Source organism: Crocodylus porosus, unplaced genomic scaffold, assembly GCF_001723895.1.
Source record: "Crocodylus porosus isolate Cpor-Errol unplaced genomic scaffold, CroPor_comp1, whole genome shotgun sequence".
In the NCBI taxonomy this organism is placed as follows: Eukaryota; Metazoa; Chordata; order Crocodylia; family Crocodylidae; genus Crocodylus; species Crocodylus porosus.
This window is the reverse complement of record NW_017728916.1, coordinates 8,888,978-8,902,926: the sequence shown is the minus strand read 5'-3', so window position 1 is coordinate 8,902,926 and position 13,949 is coordinate 8,888,978. Positions and strand designations below refer to the sequence as shown.

The 13,949-nt window shown below is 46.2% G+C and overlaps 1 protein-coding gene across 1 annotated transcript in view; it reads left to right on the top strand.

Annotated features, from left to right (window-relative positions):
• The window catches only part of GPC4 (glypican 4), a gene marked incomplete at its 5' end in the record, with an annotated part of 96,143 nt that overhangs the window by 44,490 nt on the left and 37,704 nt on the right, over positions 1-13,949 (top strand). The window contains one exon of the mRNA XM_019536168.1: positions 5,251-5,409. Within this exon, the coding sequence (XP_019391713.1) occupies positions 5,251-5,409 (159 nt within the window). The remainder of the gene's footprint in view (positions 1-5,250; positions 5,410-13,949) is intronic.

The following is a 13,949-nucleotide window of genomic DNA, read 5'->3' as shown; positions in this document are numbered from 1 at the left end:
TAATAGGCTGCATCCTCCGCTGTATTAGCACTTAATTTTGGGAGCTCCCAGGCTCCAAACAGAACGGATAACTGGTCATAAGCCAAGACCGCATAGCACTGACATGATGGAGAAATATCTCCCCAAATTAGACCTCCGGTCATTTTATTTCTGAATGTCTGCGTTTCATTTCAGAGCATGGTTTGCTAACGGTCAACGGAATAAAAAATTCAAATCTATATAAAGTCTACCAAAGGAATTCTCTTTGCTATGGGTGTTGCACATGTGCTCTTGAAACACCATTTGCACATCAAAGGCAAAAAGGATCGTGGAAAAAAATGTTACTACTTTGTGCCATCAGAATATTATTATTTCCCATACGATATTTAGAAATGCAAAACACCATAAGGTAGTGGAAAAGGATGTTGTAAAATAGGTAATATAGTTTCCTAATGGAAATGAGTCTGAATTCATGTTGGGAATGGCAAAAAAAGGGAAAATCAGCTACTTAATTATTTTTTGTGAAAAATACTCACATTTCCATCTTCAGACATATTGATAAAAATGTGGAAGCTGTTAGTAAAAGTTTTCTTCTTTTCATTTAATTCAGGGAACAGACTTCTGATAGTATTACCACTAACAGTGTGGGGGTAGAATCTAAAACATTGTGAAAATTTAACAAAGACCAGGTGAGATGCTTTGAAATAAAACTGCTTTTGTAATTTAGGAGATTTTCACAAAACTAGGTTTGCTAGTTTCTGGCTGTGTCCTAACAGCGATGTTAATCCATGGTCATGGACTGGGACTTCGTGGCTATAGGTGCTGGACCAACTTAGAAGAAAGATGATAACTGATGAGCTGTTTTATTGTCTGCTGCCAGATCTTTCATCCAAACCCTACTTTGCCCATCAGTAAGACTGATTTACGTAGGGTGTCCAAACACGTTTCTTACTATGGCGTGTATGCAGCCTTTATACAACTGTTGTAAGCTGCTAATTGAACTGAACAGCTCCTATTTTCATATTAAGCTCTACCTACTTTACTCCCATCTTGCAAACTTGCCAAAGGCTTGAGACAAAGGTGTACCCTATTCTGAAACTGTGCTTCTAAGTCATGGGAGGGGAGGCTGGAAAACAGGTCCATCTCTAAGCATTGACCTCGGATGAATAAGAGAGGTCATCTTCTTCGGCAGTTCCTTGCAGTCAAGGATGATTGTCTTCCATGAATGTGAGTCCAAAGATGGCTGACGCGACTGATACGGGATCGAAAGGTCCTCTGTTTGGGGTGGTCTTGATGCAGATGTAGAACCCTTCCGATCCCCGTATGTGGAGCGGAAAATGATCAGACAGGTAGATAGGGCTGCTGTTGTTATATAGCTCAGTGTTGCAACTTCTTCTCTCACCCCGCTTTTTTTATAAACACAACTATGTCACCACATTGAAAACATATAAAGAACAATAAAGTGAAAAAGTATTTTGGGGTTCAAGTTGTGATTACCTACATACAAGTTTCAGTGACTTCTCTCAAAGTCACTGGCCATTAGATTTTGCTCAGAAGAGGGAAAGGACTGTCTCATGCTACCTCTTGATTTTTGGATATACTTATATTCCACATTACAATATAACTGGTCCTCCATAGTCCTCTTTTGTTAGGTGGTTGTAGCATGGCAATCAGATGGCATACACGTCCACATACTTTTGTTTTTAGCAAAGTGAATTGCTTTTCCACGGTAAATATATTCCATTCTATCCATTCTCCCTTGTTAGGTGGCGTTGCCCATTTCTGTGCTTTGGTAATCCCATGGATGCAGCTGAGATGAGGTAGATGCACAGGGATCTGTAGTAATCTGTGATTGGAAGCTTGGAAAATATCCTGAGAAGGAAGAATTTGGGTGAAACACGGGGCCTACAAGCCAGCTGCTGTGCAAGTATTTTTCCGTACAGATATCTAGAAGCAGTGTATAATGGGGCAGTTCTACCACATATGTATGAAGATGCCTTATGGCATTTAGCTCTTCCAACATAGCTCAGAGTTGCATCTAGATGCTTCATAAAGTCTAAATGTAGTGAGAGATGTTCAGCATCATCATTTCATAGAAATTTGACCGAAGTCTCTCTTGTTGCCAAAGAGAAGGTGGTGGAATATGGGCACGGGTCCATTATTCTGATCTGATTATTCTGGCTTCTGTGTGCCTACGTCTGTTGGTGGTCATTCTTCTTTTTTCTGTTTTGAATGAAATGTTAATCATTAAAGGTGCCTGGCATCCATTCAGATGGGGTAAGTCGTATACACTAGTGGTTAAAAATGCTGGGCCAAGCTGGAGAAACAATCCCCGAGTTAGGTTGGGGAGGATTTTTTGTTTCCAGAACACCGCGTTTTAGCAGCATTGCTTCCGGCACTGACAAGACCCCAGGCTTTCCGTAATTGGAGAGCATCAGACAGTATTGTGCAACAGATGATTTGCTGCAGAATTGCCTGTTGACCGAAGGCTCCTGAACTGCCAAAGAAAACAAACAAACCAAGCCCATCGTGCACCAGAAGAGTAGATTTAGGAAAACAGATTATTGAGGATGATATTTATTTATAAAGACATTTCATAACTGTTGGAAGGACACGCATTAAGGCATTTAGTCTGGCTACAAAGCTGACCTAAATTGTACATCTAGTTCCAGAGTTAGGCAAATTATAGCATTGTTACGGGATTGTAGCTGGCTACGGGAATGCAGGATGGAGAGTGGCAGACTTCATCCTGCACACAGCACACACCTTTTTAAATGTTTTTATTTATTTACTTATTTATTTGGCTGTGTAACAGATGTAGACGCTTTTTTCTATCAACAGATAGGGAACCAATCAGTGGTTTGCAACCAGGTGTCTCCAGATCTGTTGCAGGGTGCCCTGAGCCGTGAGAAAATAAATGGGGCATTAGGAGATAAACATATATGTGCAGGCTCCAGCTTGTCTCTGCCTGGATGAGCCTCCATTCCCTATGCTCGGCCTCTCTTCCAGGAAATAAGCACGAAATATATTAATTAGTTTTTGAAATAGGGTACCGCTGAATTCACGCAAGGTATGGCCGGGTGCTTTGAGTCCAAAAAAGTTGAGAACCTCTGGCAAAAAACATACAGCGCATATTTAAAGTGGCCATGGTCTCCTGTAGAGTTAGGAAGTCATACAGGACATCCGTACACATGTTTGCGCCACATGCCACATGTTTATACATGTTTGCGGCACATGCATTTGTATAAAGGGCAAATTGCACATCGGCACTGAGAAAATGATGCTGCAGGCTTTTGAAGTAAAATGCATCAAAGGTGTTTTAGTTCACAAGGGCACCCCCTCCATTTTCTGCTCATGTTTTGCCACATACACAACTGCACCCGACATGACGCAGTACACGCATGTCAGCTTGTGTGCAGAGGAGACTCGATTAATCGGGCTAGAGTGGAAGTGCTACAGGCTTATCGATCAATCAAGTCTGCTCTAATGCGCCGGCTCTCTGGGACATCCCAGCACGAAAATGTAGGTGTATAAATGCCCACGGTGGTATTGCAATGCTTGAGTTAAAGACTGCTCTGAACTTGTGTGGGAATCTTGACCAGTGTGTTTTTGCTGCCAACCTGCTCTGGCTTTCAGGTCACTGGGTGATGCTAGAAAGTTGTTGTCTTCTCCATCTTCTTCCTTAGACCACAAGTTAGGGGGTAGTGCTTTTGAGACTGTAAAACTGATAGCGGCGTTATCATTCAGCTGCAGCCTCTATGTCCTAAAACTCCTAGCTGATTTGCAATCCTGAGTTCCCCCAGCAGTAGATAGTTGATTGCATCTGCCGTCCTTCCCCCATCTTGGTACTCCTAGCTGGTGCATCCCCGGGGCCACACATCCTGTTGCCTCAGCCCCTTCCTACAAGTTCATATGACACCAGGGCAGCACATTTAGGAGCCGGACTGACAGCTCTCAACATGAAGAGCTCTCAAATTGTGGGGCCTCAAAGAAATTGTTCACAAAAGCGGGTAAAAGGCTAGGGGGCAATCTGATAAGGCATCAGGATGTTTAAAAATCAAAACATGTAGGGCCAAATTCTGTCCATGCATCTGCTCGAAAGTCTGGAGTAACTCGACTGAAGTGTAATTGAGACCAGAGTTCGGCCGTCACTTGATGATCGAAGCTCACAACTTGCTGGTCACTTGGGAAAACATCTGGCCATCTTAGGCAGTCCCTGAAAGTCTGCTGACCTTTTAAACTGCTTCCTTATTGGAAGCAATAATGTTTTAAGTAGGCAAGGCATTCTTTGCCTGTAATTTAAAAATTGTGTGTTGGCCATTTCAATTACAGCAAAAAACCCAACCGCACGAGCCCGTGAGAAGGGCAACTATCAGATGCTGCAATATGTTTGTAGCTACTGCACCACTGAAGAGGTGGGTATTGATTGTGTTTTGTTATTGGATGAACAAAATAACCAATCTCTTCTACTTTGTAAAATGAAATTAAGCCATATCAGATTGTTTTATAGTTCCTGTGACTCGCCGACCCTTGAGCCGTTTTCCGAGTAGCCTGGCGCAGAATTGTCATTTAAGGCAGGGGGCAAATCTCCATGTGGATTCCCTATAACAAGTGCACGACTTTGCTCAGGCTGGTAATTGCAAACTTGGGGAAATCAAGAGCTGGAAATTGTAACGTGCTGGGCTAAGCAATACTCCAAATCACGCTGGGTTTTAATACCCCGGTGGTGTTCATTCTGGGGGTATGTTTCCTGTGCAAGACATATGTGTATTTATATGCTTACAGAAAGTACCTCTTGGTCACAAGGAGGCGTGACCAGTCCTTTTAAGTGAATGAATGGAAAGTAATTAAAATCCACATAAAAAACCCCTTGCTTTTATATAAAATATAGTAATGTATACAGGCCACTTAGCCAGCCAGCCCTTTGTTGCAAGTGATATTGTTTATAATGAATAGCTTGCTATTTGAAGAGTTTATTTACTGAATAAATAAAACTTGAGGACGTATTTTTAGCATACTGAGAGAGAGACAGAGCAAGGGTGTTCATGTGGGTACTGCTGTATTTCCCCGGTGATTTGACCTTTCCTATGTACAAATCCTGCACTCTTCGTTGAGGTAAAATCCTGTTGATCTGGGGAGTTGGGCTCAGGTAATGGAGTTCAGGGTTGGCGCGTGTGCCTGCATCAGCAACATTTATTTTCTTGGCTTTGGCACGTTCTTGGATGTCGAATTGAATGATTCATTCTTGATCTTTCATTCTTGATCTTTCAGGTGACCATTTGAAAGTATGTTCGCAGGGCTACACCTGCTGCTCTGAAGAAATGGAAGAGAAGTACAGCCAGCAGAGTAAACAGGACTTCAGAAACGCGGTTGTGGAGCTTAGCAATCACTTGCAAGCCATGTTTAACTCCCGATACAAAAAGTTTGATGGTAAGTGCTGGAGTTCTGCCTTTCCTCTCTGATGCAGACGCAGTGAAATCCTCCCCTTATTTCCTTTTGTCGGCAGACGACTTGCACTGTGTCTTTCTCTGCTTGCTGGGAAGGTTCGCGACTCTCAACTTGTGGCGGTGAGGTTAGAGCATTGCTTGTTTTGCAGTCCAGCTTGATAGAAATATTTGTTGATTGTGGTTGTTGGTTTCCCCATAGGGGATACATCTTTCTATCTGATTAATCCACTCTGCCATAAATACATTGACTGCAGTTAGCTTTGTCTCCGCAGAGCGTGTAGTTATAGTGTGCTTGTCTTGCAGTGTTGATCTCCACGAACGCTTCCACTTTCCCAGCGTGCCAGGAACTAGATGGATTTATTCCCCGTTGAACTTCAGCATTGCTTCAGCATTGTTGAACTTCAGCATATACAGCGCCCTTATTCTGTCAGGGGCCTGGGTTCAAGTGAGACATGTCTAGTCTCTGCCTAATTCCTGTCTCTGAAACTATTGCCAAAGTGAGCACGTCTTGGCGACTGATAAGTGGGAGATGTCATTTCTTTTTTTGTCCACCTGAAGTCTGCTGCAGTTTCCCTTCAGGTTGACTTTTCTAGGGGTAGATCCAGCTCCTAGGGAATAAGAGAAAGACAACCCTCACTTACAGCGTACCACATAGAAGAGACACCTGAAAACTTGTACACCAGTGCCCTCTCGTCCCCAGCCCCGTCTCACCCGGGTCAGTCAGTGTTACTTCCATTGCATGTTGCTATCCAGTAGTTATATTGATCAAATCATTTATGGAAAAAAAGCCCAGCTGTCCTCAAGTGGGGGGGAATTTGCTGCTTTTCAAGAGTTAATCCGTGGGTGAGTCTCCTGAATTGGGCTATGCAGGTGACTTCTACTCTTGTAGCATCGTGCCAAGATCATTAGGACAAGGATTTCCTGGGAGAGCCTTGGGTTGGGAAGCTCCATTATATCCAGCTCTGTCTGAATCCAGCTCTTGTGTGCATCCCTCTACAAGCTCTGATACCCTCTGAGCATATAAGGGGAGGGAGCTGGCTCTCAGCTACTTACATACATCTTCTGTTGCCTGTTCTGGAAACATGAGGTGGGGCCCATTTCATGCAAAAAAAAAACCTTGAAATGAGTTGGATGGATACAGAGCTCTGTTGAGCTTTCACAGTGTTGCATCTGGTTTTGTCCCACCTTTTATTTTTGTGGTCTCAGTTGCTGGCTCCACAGTACTGCAGAGTTCCTCTGAACATTTTTTCGTTCAATCAGTGGTGCAGCTTGCATGGATTTTTCTATGGATGCTGGCTGTAGCTTAAAAAGGGCATGTTTTTGAAGGCCTATAAGGAGGAGCCCGTATGTTAAACTTTGTGTCTGAGAGTCTCTGTGCATGCATTTTAGTCCTCAAGGGCAGCAATAATGTGCCTTGTAGTTGTGTGACGGAGCTGTTTGTTATCATTTGGACAAGCATCTGCATGGGAAGGTTTGGATGGGAACAGTCCTGCCATGAGTAAGGGACTGGACTAGGTGACCTCCTGAGGTCCCTGCCAGTCCTATTTTCCTATGCGCTTTCTTTCAAAATACACCAGAACTGGGGTAAATAAAGAAATTGCAACTTGTCAGCAAGTTGACAGGAAATTACACCTGCCCTAGCTATTTTGCTTTTGCCTTCATTTGGGGTTTCCTCTGTCTCCTTCCTGGTGCAGAAAGGGCATGAGAGAAGCAAAACCGCAGTGCCTGGACTTCTAGACTCATTAAACACTGAACCAGACACTGGGTGTAATCCAACCCATAGATAAGCCCCTAAGAGAAGACCAGAGGAAAAGCATCTGCGTCCCCTTAAATGAACACTGAGACTCTTTGAAGCACTGTGTGCACATGTCTGCTTTCAGATGCAACAGTTGATTGCCTGATTTTCCCTAACCGGATGCAGACGTCGGCTGAGTGTAAGGAGTACAGCAAGGTGTGCCTGCTTCTTGTTTTGATGCAAGATGCTGCAATTCTCTTTGAAAAAGATGCAAGTAGCTGGAATCCTCAAAGTACAAGCTTTTAACATAAGAGAGCATGATCACCTTTGATAGGCACCTTGTGGTAGAGGTTAGCATGCAATTTAAGTAGAGGGTCTTTGTCTGGGTCCCATCACAATGAGTCCTGCTGCTCCTCCGTTCAGAATTGAAGACATGGTAGGGCAGAAGGAGACCCTTGAAGTCACCTTGTCTAGCTTCTGCAGTTGAAGCAAGAGAGGTAGATCTAGCCCGTCCTGGGAGATATTTCTCAAGTTGTTCTTAACCTCCGGTGAAGGAGGAACCACATTGTTATCCTTAAATCTGGCAATGGCCGAGGGGGTAATTTTTCGATAGAGTATGTTAGATTCTCTGCTCCGACAAGGCAGAGATTTTTAGGCCTGGCTAGTTAAGGATGAGCACTTGTGCTTCAAGTGACTGGCCTGTGTTGCAACCATTTTGCCACCTGGGGAGTGACTTAAGCACTGACCTGTGGGTACCTTTTGTGAAAAAAAGTTTAAAAAATCCCATAGCCGAAGTGAAATGAAACCAGTGGAGGTGTGTTGAAAATGGAAAATAGAATGATGCATGCTTCAGACGTGGTTGAAATTCCCATGTCTGCAGATTAGCAGTACATGGTCTGAAGCCAGAAAGAGAAACACCTGACCCAAATATTGATGCAGCCCTTTTCAGACCAGATTTGAGGAAGCAGCTGTTCCCTTGTGGAAGTTCACTTTTTCTTGCTGCAGGTCCGCACCTTTTTGGAACTCCTTCAGGCTGCCTTGTTGAAGTTTGCCATCGCCCAGATCATACCGAGAATAGGGTTGACAGCAAGCAAGCAAGCAAGTCGTGTGCTTTCCTCTGCCTCGTATAAAATCCTCTGGATAGCAGCTGTCCTGTTCACTGTGGAGGCATGCGGGCTGCTGCTAAGGACCTGAGTTTACTGAACAAAACTGCATGCAGGGGTCAAGTTCAAAGGGACAACTGTTAGCTCAGTTGGGTAGAGCTTGGTGCTGATAATACCAAAGTTGCAGGTTTGCAACGCTGGTTGGATTAGATGATCTCTTGAGGTCCCTTCCAGCCATACATCTCTCTGAACAGGAATGCACGCTTTGTCTGCCAGGTCAAAGGCCGTTCTTGCTTAATAGCACGTTAACACTGCTCTGGGAACGAGGCATTGTAGCAAGCATCTTTCTCATTCCAAATGGCAGTTTCTGGCCTTGGATTTAAGTCCTTTTTTTCACGTCTTTGGAAGTATTGTCACTAATCTGTTAGCCTTGACATTCACATTTGAACAGGAGACAAACCAGTACAAAGTGCTGCTAATGCACTTGACGTACCCATGGCCATAATACAATGACAGTAGAGTTGTCCATGTGATGGATGGTGCAGTGTAGCATGGTTGTTAGGTATTTTTCCATACGTTTTAAAGCATCCTTCAAGCGCTATACACTGTGAGCATTGATCTGAGGAGGATCAGAGTTGCATCAATCTGACACTGAAGTGACACGTTGCAGGAAACGGAGCAGGCACACCAGGTGTTTGATGTTTGTCTTTAACTGGACAAATCAGAAGCAATTTCCACTCCTAGTCCCCTAAAACTCCAGATCGAGGCATGTGTGTGTTCAGCTTTCAGGGGACCAGAGTGCATAAAGACTTGGAAACCCAATTTCCTAGCCAGTGTTGTACTTTTTATTACACCATACTTTTTCCACCTCCGCAGGCCACTTCTGTTTTGGTCCAAATAGTTTAAACCACACGTCTCCATGGCATAAGGCATAGCAATAAGGTGCAAACCCAGAAATAATTTATTGTGATCCCTCCTGACCTTAAAAATGTATGAATAATGCAGCGGCAACTGCTGCAATTACTGTGCTGGAGATTGTGCAAACCTGTAGCCCAGCTTTGGACTTCATGAATTTCTCTCAGGTGGGAATCCTCTATGCTGTGGTCTCTCGGTAATGAGATACGTGTTCAGAAGGGTGAGGGGACAGCCCAGAGGCTTTTTGGGGCACTAGAGTATGGGTGGGACCCCCCTTTTTTCCCTTTAGATTATTCTTCATTTCTTGGCACTTCCTCTCTTGCTTTCTTTTACTTCTTGCAAGGTGCAGGCAAGGCTTAAAATGGTTCCTGCCAAGGGCAAAAGCTGTGTTGATGCGATGGTTAAATAAGACAGCACCCAGGTACCCACTGCCAGCCACGGAGAGGCTGATAGATGACACGCATATGCAGTTTGAATGCAAGTTGAAACTGGAGCATAGTACACATCTTACGGCCTTTCAGTCTGGAGTGAGCTGGGCAGGGACCTCGCTGAGCATGGTGGAGCTCCCTGGGCTGTCTGGATGCTACAATAGTGCGTCTAAACCAATGCCACCGTGCGTTTTGGTGCCTGGCTAGTCATTGCCCCTATGGGGAGCCAAGCGCCTACTAGTGCAGTTGAGTTGATCACCTCTTGTCATTTCCCGTGGACCTACCGTGGGGTTAGGGAAGGCATGTGAGCTCCAGCTCTTCCAGTTTCTTCCCAAACAGTGCTCAGATAATATCATACAATCATAAGCAATGAGGGTGGAAGGGAGCTCAGGAGGTCACATCCAGTCCATCCCCTGCTTCAAGCAGGACCAGCTCCAACTACATCATCCCAGCCAAGGCTTGGTCTACTTGGACCTTAAAAACCTGTAAGGATGGAGAGTCCACCACCTCTCTGGGTAACCTGTTCCAGTGCTTCACTACCCTCCGCATGAGAGTTTTTCCAGATATCCAACCTAAACTTCCCTTGCTGCAGCCTGAGCCCTCTGCTCCTTGTCCCGCCATCTGCCCCCGCTGAGACCAGTCCAGCTCTGTCCTCTTTGCAGCCCCCCGGCAGGGAGGCGAAGGCTGCTACTCAATCCCCCTCGGTCTTCTCTTGTCCAGACTAGCATGTACACACTGATCAATCCCCCAGCGGGGTTGGCAGGAGACACGGCGCGCTTGGCGCCTGAGCGACAAAGTAATTCATATGACGCTGCATCTGGGAAGCTATTAAACACTGAGAAGCTCCAGTTCCTGCCTCCCCTGCTGCCCCACCACTTTCCATTAATGTTCAAGATAAACCAAATATGAATGGAGTAAAACGACCCCCCCTTTGGGACAGTGGACTGGAAAGTAATTGAATTGGAGTGAAGGGACCTCTCACACCGGTCACCAAGAGGCTGTATGTAAAACATGAGCAGAGCTCTTGGCTCGCAGCGGAGAAGTCTCAGGTGCCCCACGCCCCTTTCAAGTCTGAGGACTTGGCGGGTAAAACGCTCCGGCTGGAAGCCCAAGGGGTCCGGTAATTCAGTGGAGCTGTTCCAGCCTTGTTTTTTAAGCCTTGCATCTAGACAGATTTATTTTAATGAGGATTATTTCTTTTCTGCCTGCTAAAGGTTGTTCGAGTTCTGCAGTGCCGGCGAAGCGGATTCTTTTGCTGTTATTAAGCCCCCTGGAGAAAAATTTCAGGCTTCCTTCTTTGGTAGCCAGATTGTCCTCAAGAGCAAAAATGCTGCAGTGCCCTGGGTTTTACTAGCTGAGGATGCTGTCGAGGGAGATGGCAGGAGGGAAAGGTTCCCATCTCGGGACACAGTTGTCAGCTGCTTGGGTGGTTGCAGGAGTCTCTCATTTATTGGGAATGTGGGAACGGGGTGCGGCTGGAATAGTCATTGCATTAGAGAGGCGAGAAATTCGCCTCCCGGCCCAGTCAGCTGTGTCCCGTCCTCCCGTTGCTGCGTGGAGGGCTTGAGCATTGAAGCCAATGGCGAGTTTGCTGCTGACTTCACGGGAAGTAGAAAAAGGCTGGACCATTATTCAGTGGTTTCCAGCATCAGCTAAAGATGGCTATGGCCTGAAACTCAGCCTTGTTGAATCCCCTCCTGGGTTTGCTCAGCCTCCCATGGGGAGCTGGAAGTTTTGAGTGCCACATGGAGGGAGGATGGGCCTGGGAACCCCATGCTGCCCTGCGTTTGGGGGCACAGGTACTGGATGGGCTTCTCAGGCTGGCATAATGTGCTGAATCATTGCCTTTGTGCTTCTGGGAAAATAGGGGAAACTCCTGCATTTCCATCTCCCAGGCTGGATTTCCATGCATTGTCTAGGCTTGTCCTCCCAGGCTGCTCCTCCTCACCCCTCCTGAGGATTTGCCAGGCTTTTGCTGGGGCCTCTGGTAGTTTTATTGCCTCCTTCAGCTATATCTCTTTTTTTTTTTTTTTTATGGGGTCAGAGGATGCAGAAAATGATCTAGCAGCCTTGTTTGTGGTGCAGCTCCTGTGTGCAAGGGCCCTGTCCCAGAAAGCCTGCAGCACATGCTTTGTAGGTGTGTGGACCACAGAAATCGCAAGAGTGTGAACAGAGACCAAATTCATCCCTGCCAGTTTAGAAGCCTCTGGATGGCTCCAGACAGCCCGTGTGATGCCCTTAACGCTGCACCATTGCTCATAACATCTCTCTAAGCATGTAAATGAGCTGTGAGGTGGGCGCATACTTGCACGCTAAATTGGTGCTGATATGCTGGTGGGTGACAGCATCTAACAAGGGCGGGCCACACAGTATAGAACTAGGGACTGACTTAGTCTGTGGTTTTGCGGATTGTCTGCAAAATCCATTAAATCAATGATGAAAAAAGCTTAATAAAATAAAACGCTGGCTCCCCCCTTGGGAACCGAGTGGTCAGAATCCTTCCTGATGCTCCGAGGCAGGGCTGGTTGGGTGCAAGTGCATGCTTTTCCCCCGTGCCTGTACAGCCCCCAGCCATGCTGTGGCTTGCACAGCTGTGCAGGGGATGTGGCATTCACGCTTCTTTGCCAGAAGGGAACGGCGTGTGTAATGCTCTTTCGTTACTAATTGCTATAAGCCAATCAATCTGCCATTGTTTTCTGGTTTAAAATTAACTTTTCCCACCGGCCTTCCTTCCTTTCCTCAGGGGAAACCATTGTGTACACGTGCATGCTTTGCTTACAGGTGCGATTCTGGCCTGTGTCCTTGCACAGTGGTTGAGCAAATGCTGTTGTGCATTTCCATGGTGACTGTATGAATTATGTCTATGTCTCCTAACATGATAAGCGTTGCATTTGGTTTTTATGTTGCCGTAGTGCCCAGGAGCCCTGGTCATGGATCCTGGACCCCATTGTGCTCATGTGGCTTAAACACAGATGCTGCCTGCTCCATAGAGATTACAGGCCAAGTATAAGAGTAGAGATGCCAGGCAGGTCCGGACAGACATAGAAAGCCACTGAGATGGGCCAGGTCAACACAATGGGTGATGATTGTGGCGCATCCCCAGGCTAGCCATAGTGGCGATGGTTTTGCAACTATTGCATCAAACTTGAAGGGACTTGCAAGGAGCCTCCCAGCCTATTAGTGTGTTTTCAACCCCACTTTGTGCAATAGGGGCCTTGGGGACCCGCTTTCTGATCCTTGTTGCACAGCCCAGCCTCCCAAATGCCACCGTTAAACAGCAGAGGAGGCAGGGGCAAGGAGAGCGATGAGGTAGCTGGGCAGTGTACAGGGAGCTGCTACCAAGGTGCGAGGGGAAGGTATGGGATGAAGCATGAGCAGCGAAGAAGAGGGCAGTGGAGATGGACTTCCTTGGCTAGTGAGAAGTGGGAGCCAAAGAGCACTAGGCTAAGACAAGAGGGAGGTGGGAGCTGGAATTGGGGAAGACTCGGGTGGAGAGGAGGTGAGAAGAACAAGGAGGGGCAAGGACAGATCGAGGTGGATGTTTGCCTGCTGAAAGGTGGGGAGGGCAGTGGGGATCGAGCAGGGGAGAGGGGTTGGAAGTGGAAAAATGGGGAAAAACCCCACCAGGACCTGACCTGGTGCAGGATCACAGGGGGGAGGCAAGGTCTCTATTGGGGAGGGCCCCATGGCTCCAGGTCTCCGGGAGAACCAAGCTCTGGAGGGTTGGCTCGTGGCTAGCCCCCCATGTAATTCAGCACTTTCCTTTTCTCTCCATCTCGACTGTCTCTTCCATGAGTTTGGTTTTGCTTGACCTCAGGGTGGTTGCAAATGCCTCTTCAGCTTTTCTCTGCTGTCTTGGGTTTGAGCTGAAGGCAGACTCCCCAAAAATATGGAGCGAGGCAGTTTCTGGACCTACCAGAAACAGGACGTTCCAGGAATCCCAGGAGGGCTGTTCTTAGGAGAGTTCAGGATTTCTGTTGTTGTTGTTGCCTTCAAGACCTTGCAATAATTATGTGGGCTCTTGGGTGCTTTTGTAAATTCTGCTTCCCAGTTCTTTGAGGTCTGTGTGTCACGAGGGCTGTTACTGTGATACGGGTATGGTTTTTAAACCTCCTTTTTTTTTTTTTTTTTTCAGACTAGGCAGAAAAACTCTTCCCATGTCAGTAAGTGCTAACACATGTTTGAAAACCGGACAGAGAAACCACTTTTGGCCTTGCCCTTCTCTTCCTTACTTCATATTCAATGAATGTGTTAACGCTATGTATTCATCAGTTTCTCAACACTTCGGGAAAAATGGTCGTTAAACTGCAGTTTGTTTTTTCCCCAAGTGGAAATTACAAAT